The sequence below is a fragment of the Phaethon lepturus genome, unplaced genomic scaffold, assembly GCF_000687285.1.
Source record: "Phaethon lepturus isolate BGI_N335 unplaced genomic scaffold, ASM68728v1 scaffold14478, whole genome shotgun sequence".
In the NCBI taxonomy this organism is placed as follows: Eukaryota; Metazoa; Chordata; class Aves; order Phaethontiformes; family Phaethontidae; genus Phaethon; species Phaethon lepturus.
Window position 1 is genome coordinate 1 of NW_010555601.1, and position 12,610 is coordinate 12,610.

At 44.6% G+C, this 12,610-nt stretch overlaps 1 protein-coding gene across 1 annotated transcript in view; it reads left to right on the plus strand.

The window, feature by feature from the left end:
• The first annotated feature begins 116 nt into the window (after nucleotides 1–116).
• RABL6 (RAB, member RAS oncogene family-like 6) overlaps nucleotides 117–12,610 on the plus strand; it is a 54,960-nt gene continuing 42,466 nt past the window's right edge. Inside the window, exons 1-2 of the mRNA XM_010292217.1 lie at nucleotides 117–246; nucleotides 7,380–7,514. Of these exons, the coding sequence (XP_010290519.1) occupies nucleotides 117–246; nucleotides 7,380–7,514 (265 nt within the window). The remainder of the gene's footprint in view (nucleotides 247–7,379; nucleotides 7,515–12,610) is intronic.

Consider the following 12,610-nt stretch of genomic DNA (forward strand, 5'->3'; position numbering starts at 1 on the left):
CGCGCCCCCGCGAGCCGTGCCCTCCCCCTATGCCCCCCCCGGGGCCGCCCTGCCCCTGAGCCCCGCAGCAGCAGCCCTTTTCCTGGAGGCGGAGGCGCAGGTGTGGGACCAGGAAGATGTTCTCAGCCCTGAAGAAGCTGGTGGGCTCGGACCAGACTCCGGTCAGAGATAAGAATATCCCTGCGGGGCTGCAGTCCATGAACCAGGCTCTGCAGAGGAGGTTTGCCAAGGGAGTCCAGTATAACAGTGAGTCGGAGCCCAGCTTCGGGGGGTCTGTCGGGGGGCGCTGCCAGTCCCGGGCGGGAGGCAAGCCGCATCGGTCCGTCCCATCTGACGCCCCACAGCGTGCCCAGGGACCCCAGTGGGACGCCGAAACGCATACGCTTTCCTTGTGCGTGGCGGTGCTTTTGCCAGTATTCGCCCAAAGCCAAGTCTGCAATTAAACGTTAGAGCTCGCGGAAGCGTGGGAGGAGTAAGGGATGGGAAACTTTTATCTTTCTGTGCGGGACTCGGGAACCTGTAGTGCAGCAGTGTCCCCAGTCAGCAGAACGGCTGCCTGCTTTCCGCTGACTGTGGCACAAGAGAGTTCTCTCTAAATCAATTTTTGTCAGTTAAAGCATCAAGAGAGTAACTCCCCTGAGTGTGTGGGTGACCTTCCCTGCAGCCCAGGATAATGATATTTATAATTAAGCTCTAGTGGTTATATGATAAGGGTCTATTGAAAAGCTCTGCCCTGCCAGGCTTTAATAAAAGGTGAGTGATGTATGCCTTTATGTGCCCTTGGTACATAATTTCACTCTGACTATCTTTTCTGCAACTGATACGTTTGCTCTTTTCTCGGGGAACGTTTTCAGAAATTTTCCTTTCAGTGTTGGGGCTTAGGGTTGCGTTTTTCCTTTGAAACTCAGTAAAGGTTATTTCTAAGATAATTCAGGAGGGCACTGCAAGCATGTGAAATACATCCCAAAGTAACAGTTGTGAGCCATGGACGGTAGGTAGTTCATCCTTGCTGAACGTTACCAGAGAACGCTGTGAGTATCAGCTCGTCTGGTGGATCCGGGCAGGCGGTGAAGTCAGATTGCAGAAGGCCGACAGATTGGCAGTTGGGAAGGAGACTGATTTGTAAATGTGGCACTGAATAATTTCTGTAAAGGCACATGTGTTGGAGGAATAGAGTTTATGTTGGATCTTAATCTGAAACAGAACATGGAGAGGTTAGCACTTTGGTGTTTGGGGCTTTTTTTTTTTTTTTTTTGCTTTGTTTAGTATAACCACTGTTGACCATGCTTCTGGACTGATATGTTTTGAAGGTCTCTGCTTTACTAGGGAGAGCATTTGGTGCCTTTATCTGTTAAATATGCCACTAATGCTTAATTTAGAAAATTAGCGTCTTAGCAAGCAGTCATGAATGTGAACAGAAGCACAGTATTATTGTTAAGGGACTTGATTTCCAGTGAAAGACAGAGGGTGAGGATGAAACTGTTGTGCCTTGGAACACAGCACTGCATCATTAAACACGCATCTGGAGACCTGCTAGTTAAAGGCCGTTGATTTGTGCAGTGGCGTCATGCAGCCCCCAGACCAGAACACATCCATATGCTTCACTGGTACATGTTTGAGATCAGGTAGCTAATACCAGCTTGTGAATTATGTAAGAGAAAGGAGTTCACTTTTCAGATGGTGAACGTTTGTGTTGCAGACAGTACAGATCAGTTGCATCCTGTTGGCACAGCAGGTGACAGGGACGACTCTTACGTGTTGACTAACTGCATTGTCAATGAACCTGTGTGGATGTGTATCTGCTTGCCATTAATACAGCAAGGCAAAAAATGCCAGCAGCTGAGCTACCAACTGTAGCTTTGCTGCTTTTTGTCTCATTACCGAAAGCTGCAGGACAGCTTTTTGATTTCTGCCCTGTTTTATCAGGATTTGTGTTCTAGTTACTGCTTTCATATCTGGAATAAAACTGCAGGTTTCTGTGACTGCCTTAAGGGAAGCTTTCCAATCTCCATAGTAACTCTTCCCAGGATTGCTGTTATATAATATTTATAAGAGGTACAGGCAGGCTTACGAAAGGGCTTCAAAGTACCCTACATAGCCATGGCAGTGGATAGATGGGGTAGGTTCCAGCACGGTGAGGTTACGGTGTCAGTTGAAGGGGAGCTGTGAAGGAATGTCACTGCAAGGCCCATTGCTCAGGAAGGGCAGAACTGCAAATCCTATGCATTGCCAATGCTCCTTTCTTAGCAAATACATGACATGCAGCAGAGGAATGCAAAACGTGTTTTCTAGCCACCATTAATACATACAAATCTTTAAAACTCCTCTGTTCCCCTGGAGTTGCCTGAACCTAAACCAAAGGGTGCTGTGATGACTGCTTTTACAGAAATGTTTCCTTGCTTTCATAGACTATTACTGGTCATGAACTGAATGAAACCTGTTTCCTTCCCAGAAGTATATTTAGTGCACTGAGAACACCTTGAGTTGCTTGCTGATAAAATGGACAGCAAATGGCTGGGACATGGGCCTTATCACCTGCCTCTTGGTGCCTCTCTGTGGGGCTCAGAACGGGCCACGCTGTGCCAACCTTTATGGCTGTCAAGTACGTTTTGTAACGTTTTGTAAGACAGCCCTGCCCTTTGAGGTGATACTGAAGATGGTGTGGTGTTTTAATGGCACTGAGGATTGCAAGCACTGGGTAGTATGCACCTCTAAGCTGAACCAAAATTATTTGTTGTGACAGTCTCTCTCCCACTCAGTTAAGTTTTCAAAAGGAAGAGTGTTGCAGGGTGGGTAGGTAGGTAGGTAGGTTTAGAGTTCTAATGAAATTATGAGAGCAAAGGCCAGTACTAGCCCTTGGCTGCAGTCACTTCCTCTGCATGGGACATCCTATTTCAAAACAAAAGCATTTTCATACTGCATTCCCAACACACACTCCTTGTTTGTTCTCTTTATCATCTGCTCAGAGCTCTTCTGTTTTATGTAGCGTGGTCCAAATAACACCAGTGTTCGCCAAGCACTATGGAAGGTAAAGAGATGAAAATTATATGGGTCTGTACTGTGTTTGTAATGGCTTGGATGTTTATGAGAGACCATGATTTCCCAGTATGTGAAACCAATCTTTGTAAAAACTTATGTTCGGGGCTTTTTTCCTGCTTGGGATAGCTTGAACTTGGATCAGGTCTGCTGCATCACCATTTGGATAGCTGTGCTGGCCCAGGGAGGGTATTGCAGGCCAGAGCGAGCGAGCTGATTTGGAGGGAGCGCGAGGTGGATCTCATGCCTTTGGCAGCAGTGCTTGTTTGAACAAATTACAAGACAAACTACAGAAGGAAGTTACCAGCACCAGGTTACTCAAACGTGAAAGTATGTAAGGCATTGGTGGGCAAACAAGGGTGAAATGAATGGTTCTGGCTGGGTTAGGTTGGCAAGAAGATTTTCTGGGAGTTATCTCTGGATGATCAGTGTCAGGAGCAAAAGACGTAGAAGTGCTAAAGGTTGAGATCCATCTGTCCTGTTGCCCAGAACATAGAATGCCTTTTGCTCTGGGCTTTCTGGTTAACGCTGCATCCAGTGTGCACACCACCCAACAAACCCCACTGCTGTGTCTGCCTGGGGCACAGGCTGCTCTCGTGGTGAGCTGCAGGCCTGCCCTGAGCAGTTGCCAGTGATGAAATACCAGTCAGTAGCTCCAAGAATTCCTCCTGTCCCTCCCCGTATTACTTTTCTGCCTAAAATGTGCTTTAAAAGACAAAACTTAATTAATACCGTGTATCCCTTTGGTAATCATTATAGTTCTTACTTCTTTTATATTGTTTTAGAGTAGTAGTTCCCAGACTGTTATTGTAGTTTGAAGTATTTTCATTCAGCAATACTCCCAAAAGAAAGGCTTCCCCTCTTCCTCCTGCTTTCCACCTTCTCATGTTTTCTGCTACTGCTGATGCAGGTGTTTGCACAACCCGTGGCAAACCTGCTTTGACTGCTGTCTGGCCCGTTCCCCCCCGGTGTCTGCAGGTCAGGTGTGCTGCTTCTGGCAGCAGAACCAGCTTAAAGCATCTGAATTGCAGCCTTGTAGTCACAGTCCCAAAGACCTTAATGAGGCCAAGGTTATGACCCTCCGTATGGGGATTATTAGCAGAGAAGTTCAGGGATCTTTGCTGTGGGTCTGATGTCCTTAGTTGCTGCAGTGTCCTGGAGGAATATTGGCGGAGCTGATTTCTAGTTCAGAGTTGTTCTGAGACCTGGTTTACAGGCCTGTGTCTTTGCTGCTCTGCTTCCATTTCCTCGTCTGAAGAATAGAAATCCCTCTATTTTTCCTGATGCAGTGGCAATATGAATAAAGTGATTTGTTTACCTTTTTCCTCACATCTTGATCTGTTGCCTATCCCTACCCTTCTTCCCACAGCTAATTCTCCTGTCTTTGCTACAGACCTGTGGCTGTTTGCAGTAAGTACTGATCTAACTTAAAATCAAAATAAGGCAGCAATTGTTAATGTCCTGTAGGTAACAGTACTAACCTCACACATGACTACTGGTCCTCTTCCCACATTCAGGCACAGCCCAGGCCTGTGATGTAACTGCCTGGCTGTGCCCTGAAGCTTACTCAGCTCTTGGGTCTTGCAGATGCCTGTCACTGAGTACACCTGCCCCAACCAAAGCCCAAATACAGATTTTGTTTTCCTAAAAATTATTTACATCACCTGCCGCCTTCCTGTTCTGTTTTTAAAGACTTTTTCCTTCTTCAGGAAAAAAGTCAGTGAAAACTCATGCACTATGAGTAGGAGGAAAGAGATCCTAACACAGAGAGTGCTGAAACTGGAAAGGGCCCTTGGACCTGTTGAACCTGAGCATGTGGTGCCACAAGCACCCCACGTTGATCTAAATGTGAGCTACTCAGGGGTGGGGGTGATGTCCTTGCCGCTCCAGCTGTGCCTCCCATGTGCTGCTTCTGCTGCTCACACAGCTGGGCACTCGAGCTGGAGAAGAAAACTGAAAATGAATAATTTAGGGTTAGTTTTCAGCCAGTTCAGTTTCCTTGATCCAACTCAATGTGTAGCTGCATAAATAATGCCGTTGGCACTAGGAAAGTGCCAGGGGAGGTAAGATTGCCCCTGCTGCGGAGAGCTCACAGTCAAGTCATCTGGGGGTGATCCTGAAAGTGATCAGCTTGAGAGCAGCCTAACTATTTAAGGAAGGTTCTATTTGTCCTTCGGAACTCACTGTTTTGGTACCTCATGCTGCACTTCATGGGGGAATATGAATTTTAAAATGGCTCTCTAAGGTAGGCAGTGAGAGCATCGAGAAAAGCTTGGATTTTAAAGGGGACAAATGGAATCTCATTCTGCCTGTGCCATGGACTTGCTGTATTAATTCAGAAAAATCAAAGGAATCCTCCATTGATTGTTTCACCATCTGTAAGTAGGAAACGGAATCACACACAGGGCAACAGGAAATGCGGGAAGTGGGTTGTTGTCTCTGCAGAGATGCTCTGGGACCTGTAAGTGCAGTCAGCCTATAAATGGCTATGTTAATTTTTGCCTTTATTATCCTTTTGCTATTTTAATAAGTAACTTTGTAAAAGAATATACAGCAGTATTTCTCACTGTACAACAACAAAAGCACAGTGGAACTGCAGCACAAAATTTCACCAGACAGAACTCCTCCACAGACTTTGTGTATGTTTCACCTTAAAATTTACCTCTTAAACTTTTCTCTGAAATGCCTGCAGTAACTCCTGACTTGCAACAGAAGGCAGCCTTTAGTCTCAGATTTCCTTGCCCAAATGGTGATGCACAGCCTAATGCTAATCACCTGAATCTGCCATTAAATGCCTCTGAGTGACCCATTTTCTAGGGGATAACAACTCCTATTCAAAATGAAAGCATAAAAATTCTGTTCAAGACAAGCTTACGTTTCCCAATGGTCTTGTGGTTGCCACTTGAAACAAGGATGGTATTTAAAAAAAAAAATCCTATAATGTAATGGAAAATTTAGAAAATAACACATACTGTTTTCAGAAAGAACAAGGCAACATTCGGATTGACTCTGGAAAGTTCATGATATTAATTGCTACAGAAGTTACTTTGTTGGGTTGTGTATGGTTTTTGATATTTTGGACGCTTCCTTAGGAGGGTTTGAATGAGTTTCTCCATTGACTGACTGCTCTTGCTGTGGGCGCAAGCACGTGTGCTCAAGCACAGGCACGTGGTGGTGAGTGAGCTGAGTAGCCCAGCAGCTGGGTGTGAGGCCGGTCGGTGAAGTGGAGCTGAGTAAAGTTATAAAGGCATTTCTGAGAATGCCTTTGCCAAGTGCCATCAGTACACCCACACCCAAAACCAGCTAAGGGCTGGCTCCTGTGGTAGAGACTGTCCCTCTAATGCACGGAGGACTCACAGAGATTCAGTTTCTCTTGGTTTTATTGCACTGATATTTAAGTGAGTTTATGTCCCCAAAAGGGCATGCTTGCTTTGGTTCAGTTTAGCTTGTTGCTAATGCATGTAAGATAGACTGATCTGATTTAATTTGAATCAAACTGTAGCCATTAACAGGGGCAGTTAGGTGAATTTATCAGGGGCAATTGCAGAGAGATGCCTGTGAACTTTAACTGCCTTGCCCCTGCCAAGGATTGCGCCCTCACCTGAGACTATTTGGGCTGTGAGCTGGAGCAGCTGAAGAGCAATATGCAGTCTTGTTCTGCTTCCCCTGGAAAAGGGGATGCTCCCCCAGTGCAAGAAAGTTGGGGACAGGTGAGAGCAATGACAGCTTAACTCTGCGGTGATTTTCACCGCTTGGCTCTCCAACACCATCCCAGAAGAACGGCTGCACCAGGGCCGGGGTTCAGAGTCGCACCCGTGTGGGATGTAGGGAGCAGCACCTCTGAACGCAGGAGCCTGCCTCATCGGCTCTGCTGAGAACGGGTCCGTGAGCTTGCAGTGACTTGGGGCAATTGCGTCTAGGAAGTGAGTATTTTCTCAAGGAATGAGAAGTGTTTATGGAGAAATGGGAATGATAGAGGAGATAGTTGAAGGAGAAACCTGACATAAAAGGCTAGCAAAGGGATAGGGTATGGCAGAGTGGAGTGAGGGCTAGGTAGAGGTAGAGAAGGCAGGAGGATGGAAAGAGCAGAGACTTTGGCTGAAATTGTGCGGATTCTGAAGATTCAATTTTGATGTTGGTTCTTTCTGCTGAGCAAGTGTGAGTAGCTGAATAAACACTAATTTTAATGGCTGAGGCTCATGTTTTTTAACAAACCCCATCATGCCTGTGTAATACGGGAGAACTAATTACATCTGAATAATGCTTGCAAAAAGTTAACGTGCTTTTCACAGCATGCTTTGATTGGTTTTTAACCAACTTTTTCTGCTTGCTCTTTTCCCCAGTGAAAATTGTCATCCGAGGGGACAGGAACACTGGGAAAACCACACTCTGGCACCGACTGCAGGGAAAGAAGTTTATTGAGGAATATATTCCAACTCAGGAGATCCAAGTCACCAGCATCCACTGGAATTATAAAAGTAAGGTGGAAGAGGGTGGAGGGAGTGACAGTCATGGGACAATGCCTTGGGGGTACAAATTCCACTGCAAACTCGTTTGCTTCTTTCTTCTGTGTCTTTGTGGGAGATAAAATGGTCTCTGATCATTCTTGTTATTTTAATTTATTATTCATAGTTTCTCAGTCATGTTTTTAATAACTTTACTCAGAAACTATATGTTACAAGTGCTAAAGGATAGGTCTTTGGAAGCCGCAATTCAAGGAAAGCGTTTAATAGGTGATCCAAAATATTTGAAATATTTGTCATACACTTGACTTGTTAATGAAAACAGATTTATCATGGAAATCTGTCTCTGAGGCTAACCCTGCTTTTGGTGTTACTGTGTTGCGTAGAAGTGAATAGCATGGTCCAAATGAGTTGTTTGCCGATTAAAGACTGTCCTGTAATTGGTGACGGTGATGTTTTAAAAATGAATATTGTACTAATAACTAGGCTGAATTACTGAAGCACAAAAGTATCTTATCAGTAGCTTTTTTAAGTGCTTGTTTGAGTCTGAGAGATGAAGTGTGAAATTTTTTTATTTTCCTCATCTGCTCTGACAGTATAATGTGTCTGTGAAAGCCCTGGATCTCACCTGGAGAAGACACTGCAGGCATTGAAATTGCATAAGGCTGTGATTCAACAGTGCATTAAGTCCAGCTTTCAGGTTCCTCATCAAAAATGCCACACCTTTGTGGGGTGAACTACTGATTCAGTATGAACTTGCTTTGAGAGACTGATTTTGCTTTAAAAAAAAAGTCGGCAGTTAGTTTGCCATTGTCAGACATTGTCCGTATGCACCACTCTAACCTTTTGTTGAATCAGGTACACTCTGTCTCCTCAAAGCTGGGAGAAAACTCAGTGAGGTTTGGGTAAACACCAAATTGGGTGCTTCGTCTAATTCACCAATCAGATTTGTATTGCTGGATGATACCATGATGCTCAAGTGTCGTGATAATGGTCATGGAGCCACAGGGTGGCTTCACCAGTGGTCTGCCTTGGGGCAGTGCTCTCTCAATCTCTGTTGGCTTAATAGGCTTCAGCGCAAGGAGAGCGAGCACTGCCGTTGTACGTCGACAGGGAGCTGCTGACCAGAGTTGTGGACACTCTCCTGCCCTTACGAAGACAGGCTTCCACATGAGTCAGCTCTCTCGTGACAGAGATTGAAAAGGCTTATAAGGATGCGTGGTTATGATTTGCGTTGGATGTGGGTGAGAAACAGGTCATCTTTGCTCAGTGGGAGTAGCGGGTTTTTTTTCTCATTCAGGATCTGATGTTGAGCTAAGCCTGATGTCACAGATTTTCAGGTTCTTTCCCAGGGACTGTCCATGTGACCGTGATGCAAAGGTGTACCTGTTAGCTTCTACATTTCTTCATAAAGTGTCTTTATTTTGGGTACCATCTTCCTGATGTTCTGCCTATCAACTGGCCCAAGGCATTGACAGATCTGCAGTGTACATGCAGCGATGTTCCCCACCTGCAGCAAAACCTCTGGCGTGTTGTATGTTAGCTGTGGCATCCTTCCCCCACACTCCTCTTCCTCCCTCTCAGAATATCAGCACATTGGTTATTGATGTGTGAACATAGAGCATCCAAGTTGTTTAGGTGATGGAAACTATCTCCAAAATCAAACCTGAGTGCTTCAGCCTAAACAGACTTAGATCAGAGTGAGAAATTAAATACCTCTTTTTTAGATCTCCAAGTCTAACCATGTTACTTAATGTTAATTGTGGTTTTCTGCAATATCATAGGAAAAACTTCAGAGTTCAGTTTCCTCTCTAATCGGCGTAAGTAATACAAGTGCTGCTTGTAAACACAGCCTGGGATTCTGGCATTTGATTTCGAAGAGGCTTATTCATACCATATACAATTGTTCCTGTATACATGAGCAGGTGTACAAAATACATGTATACAGGTTTTTGTATACATACAAAAAGGTGTTTGGAGAAAGATCCTATCATCTCGCGTGTTTCTGCATATTTTAAGGGACTGTATGTTCTTTTGAGCCGAGGCTTAGGCACTGGCTTTGTCAACGTGGATGCAATCCTGGGCTAGAAAACAGCTACACATGAAGCTGGCTTTTGCTGTACGTTGGTAACCGCAGGTGTATTTGTGATTTCTAGTGCTTAATTCTAACATCTATGTGATATGTTTCTGTGGAGCTTGCTAGTTAGAGTTGATAGCAACATGTACATATGGTGATGGACTTTTCTCAAGGTGAAGTGTTGCCGAGCTAGTCTAAATATCTAGAAGGCTATACATGAAATTGTGGTTTTTATTTGTGTTTCTTTTACATTGTAAAACACTGTATTATTTTCTTAGTAATAATTTCCAGCAGCATAGGAAATTCTTCATTGACCCTCTTAAAACCTGTTTTAAAAAATAATGCCCTTTTTAAAAAACCTTTTAAGGTATGTTTCCCGCTATGAAAACTTTCCATCCAAGCTGGGTGATGTGGGCACTCTGAGAAGTTGGCTCAGATCTGGTTACTGCCCTGTTGGCTTAAGTTAATCTGTAGAGGAAAATTAAAGTTTGTTTTTCCTGTGATCATGCTCTCAAACTACCTTGAATAAGCATTATGAGGTAGTTAGTTGGCAGCAAATATTTATGGATGTTAATTAAATCCCTGTCAAATATTGAAGGATTCTTACATTGCCTGGTATTAGAAGATTTACATTTTAGATGTAGAACGTACCACCTTGTCATATCTTCAGAAATTTTATACTGGAGGAATTAATAAAGGTGGAGGAATTAGTGTTATTTCTTCCTATTCTGAATGAAGAAAATTACTTTTCTGTGCCAATGGTCTCTGTAATGGGTATTTGTAGTTTTTGTGTCCAAGTAAGAAGTTACCCTTCCTGACCTTAATGTACACTTTTTTAGATTATGCTAGTCACCAATTTTATTCCCTATTTGGCAGTCTCAGGAAGGGAGTCTGAAATAAAAATTGTCAAATACTTTTGTTCAGATACTTTGAATGGTTTATAGATGGGTATGAGGAATGTCAGAGCTGCCCTGCTCTGTAGGATTTGTCATCCAAAGCATATGAAAGGAATCCTGTAATTGCGTGAGAGTAAATATGTCTGAGGGTCTGTGAATTCCAGGTGACGAACCCACCCATAAAGCAACGATTCTTATTTTAAAATGAGCTTCCTTGCAACTGGAGTCTTCTCACACCTCTCCACCGTTTTCTGGGAAAGCAGTGTCTTAGTGTGCCACTGGCTACAGAGTGCTTAGCCAAATGGCAGCTGAGTACGCATTTTTTGAGTGGTTTGCTAACCCAGGTTATGGAGTTAAAAGGACGAATTGGCACTCTTTTTGCTGCAATATGCCTTCCAAGGCCGTTAAGGGGAAATGCTGCTGTGCATGAGTCATACCAAAGCCAACACAGCAGCACTGAAGTAATTATCCTCTTGTGTGTTCAGGATAATCAGGAATGAAGCTGGTGATGAAGAGGAAGACCTTACTGGCTACAAGCTAGCAGGAGCACTGGTGCTAACAGGAAAAACACCCACATGGAAAAATGGTTTTCTTGGATCTCATGCAGTCAGTTTCTTTGTGAAATTCTGTGCTTCCCCTCAGATAAACAGTGTAGAGCAGGTCTTCCTGCGTCAAACGGTTCAACTCCTCAGCTATCTGGGAGTGCTGCTGCTCAGCAGGGTGTCAGTACTGCGGAAATTGCTCAGCAGGGTGTCAGTACTGCAGAAATTACTCAGCAGGAGAACAAGTTTTAACTGAGGGGTGCATCTGGTGTTAGGGTAGGGCGGTGGAGACCTCTGGAGCTTGGGAGCAGAGTCCCAGTGCCAGCTACTGCGTCACCTCCTAGGAGAGCACTGCATGTCACCCCATGGGCTTACTTTTCTGAAATGGGGTTCCAGCTTCTCTGTGGAAGCCCCTTGTTAATGTACTTATGTGCTGCTTCACATGGTGCTGCTAGAAGGAACAAGAAGCCCTTTGGCCTCCTCCTGTGCCCTTGCGAAGTTTGCCGTCTGAGAAAAGAAAACATCTCCTGTCCTTTCGCAAAAGTCTTGACTGTTGAAAGGCGCCAGGATTGACTTTGCTGGTCTGTCCGTCCCCTTGTCCTTCAGGGACATCAGCACTGCCAGTCCCAGCCGCAGGGTATGAATTTGGGGGCAGATGTCTACTAGCTGTTGTGTGTCCTGGCACACCCTGAACGGACCACGGACTCGAGCAGCCCACGTCGCAGGGGGAGCACCCTGCTGTGCCCATGCCTGGGTGTGAGTAGCTGGCTGTACAGCTGGGTGCCAGCTGAGTGAGTAATGGGGAGTGGTTGGACTTTAGCCGTGCCTTGGCTTGATGGTCCATAGAAATATTCAGGGACAGACTTAATTTGGGGAGTGTAGTGGTTTAAGCAGAGGTTTTGGTACTGCAGGCTGCTGTATACCTGTTGTGTTTTCAGTCCCGTCTGATGCGCTGGCTGGGCTGACCCTGGGCAACCCTCCCGTTTGTCCTGTGCCCTGCTGGCAAAATGGAAGATAAGTGGGAGTTGCTATGAGGAAAACCAGAGTCTGATTTTGCTTCATGCATAAATGTAAAAAGGATCTTTCTCCCAAAGCAAAAGATCAAAGTTTTCCTTTATTTGTAATCTGTCTTTAAAATATTTTGAAAGATTTAAGTTAAGCCAACAGTGAATTCTGTAGAGGAAATGTTTCCTGGCTTGACAATGACGCTTAGCTAAATTCTCATGCCATCCTATGAGATTATTTTCTACTCTGAGACATTATCCTCCTATTCGATTGCTTTATGTTTAGAGCTGTTCCAAGTACAAGCTTTTGCTTTGTAGTCTGTAGCATTTTCAAAAAGCAGCTGTTTCTTGGAACATCTTCATGAAGATCAGACTGCTTACTTGTATTCAGTAGAAATATCCAACCAAAGCTGCCCATCCCTCATGCCATCTGAAGGTTAAGCTACTAGCTGTCAGTACCAGCAGTAGTATCTCTGTAGTTAGAATTTTGGTTGTTGTGCTTCAGATTTTAGCAACTCAAATATATGTTGCTGCTTATAATTTACTGATGCTGCAGGTGATTAAGAGGCAAAATTGCTAGTGATGTATTTCA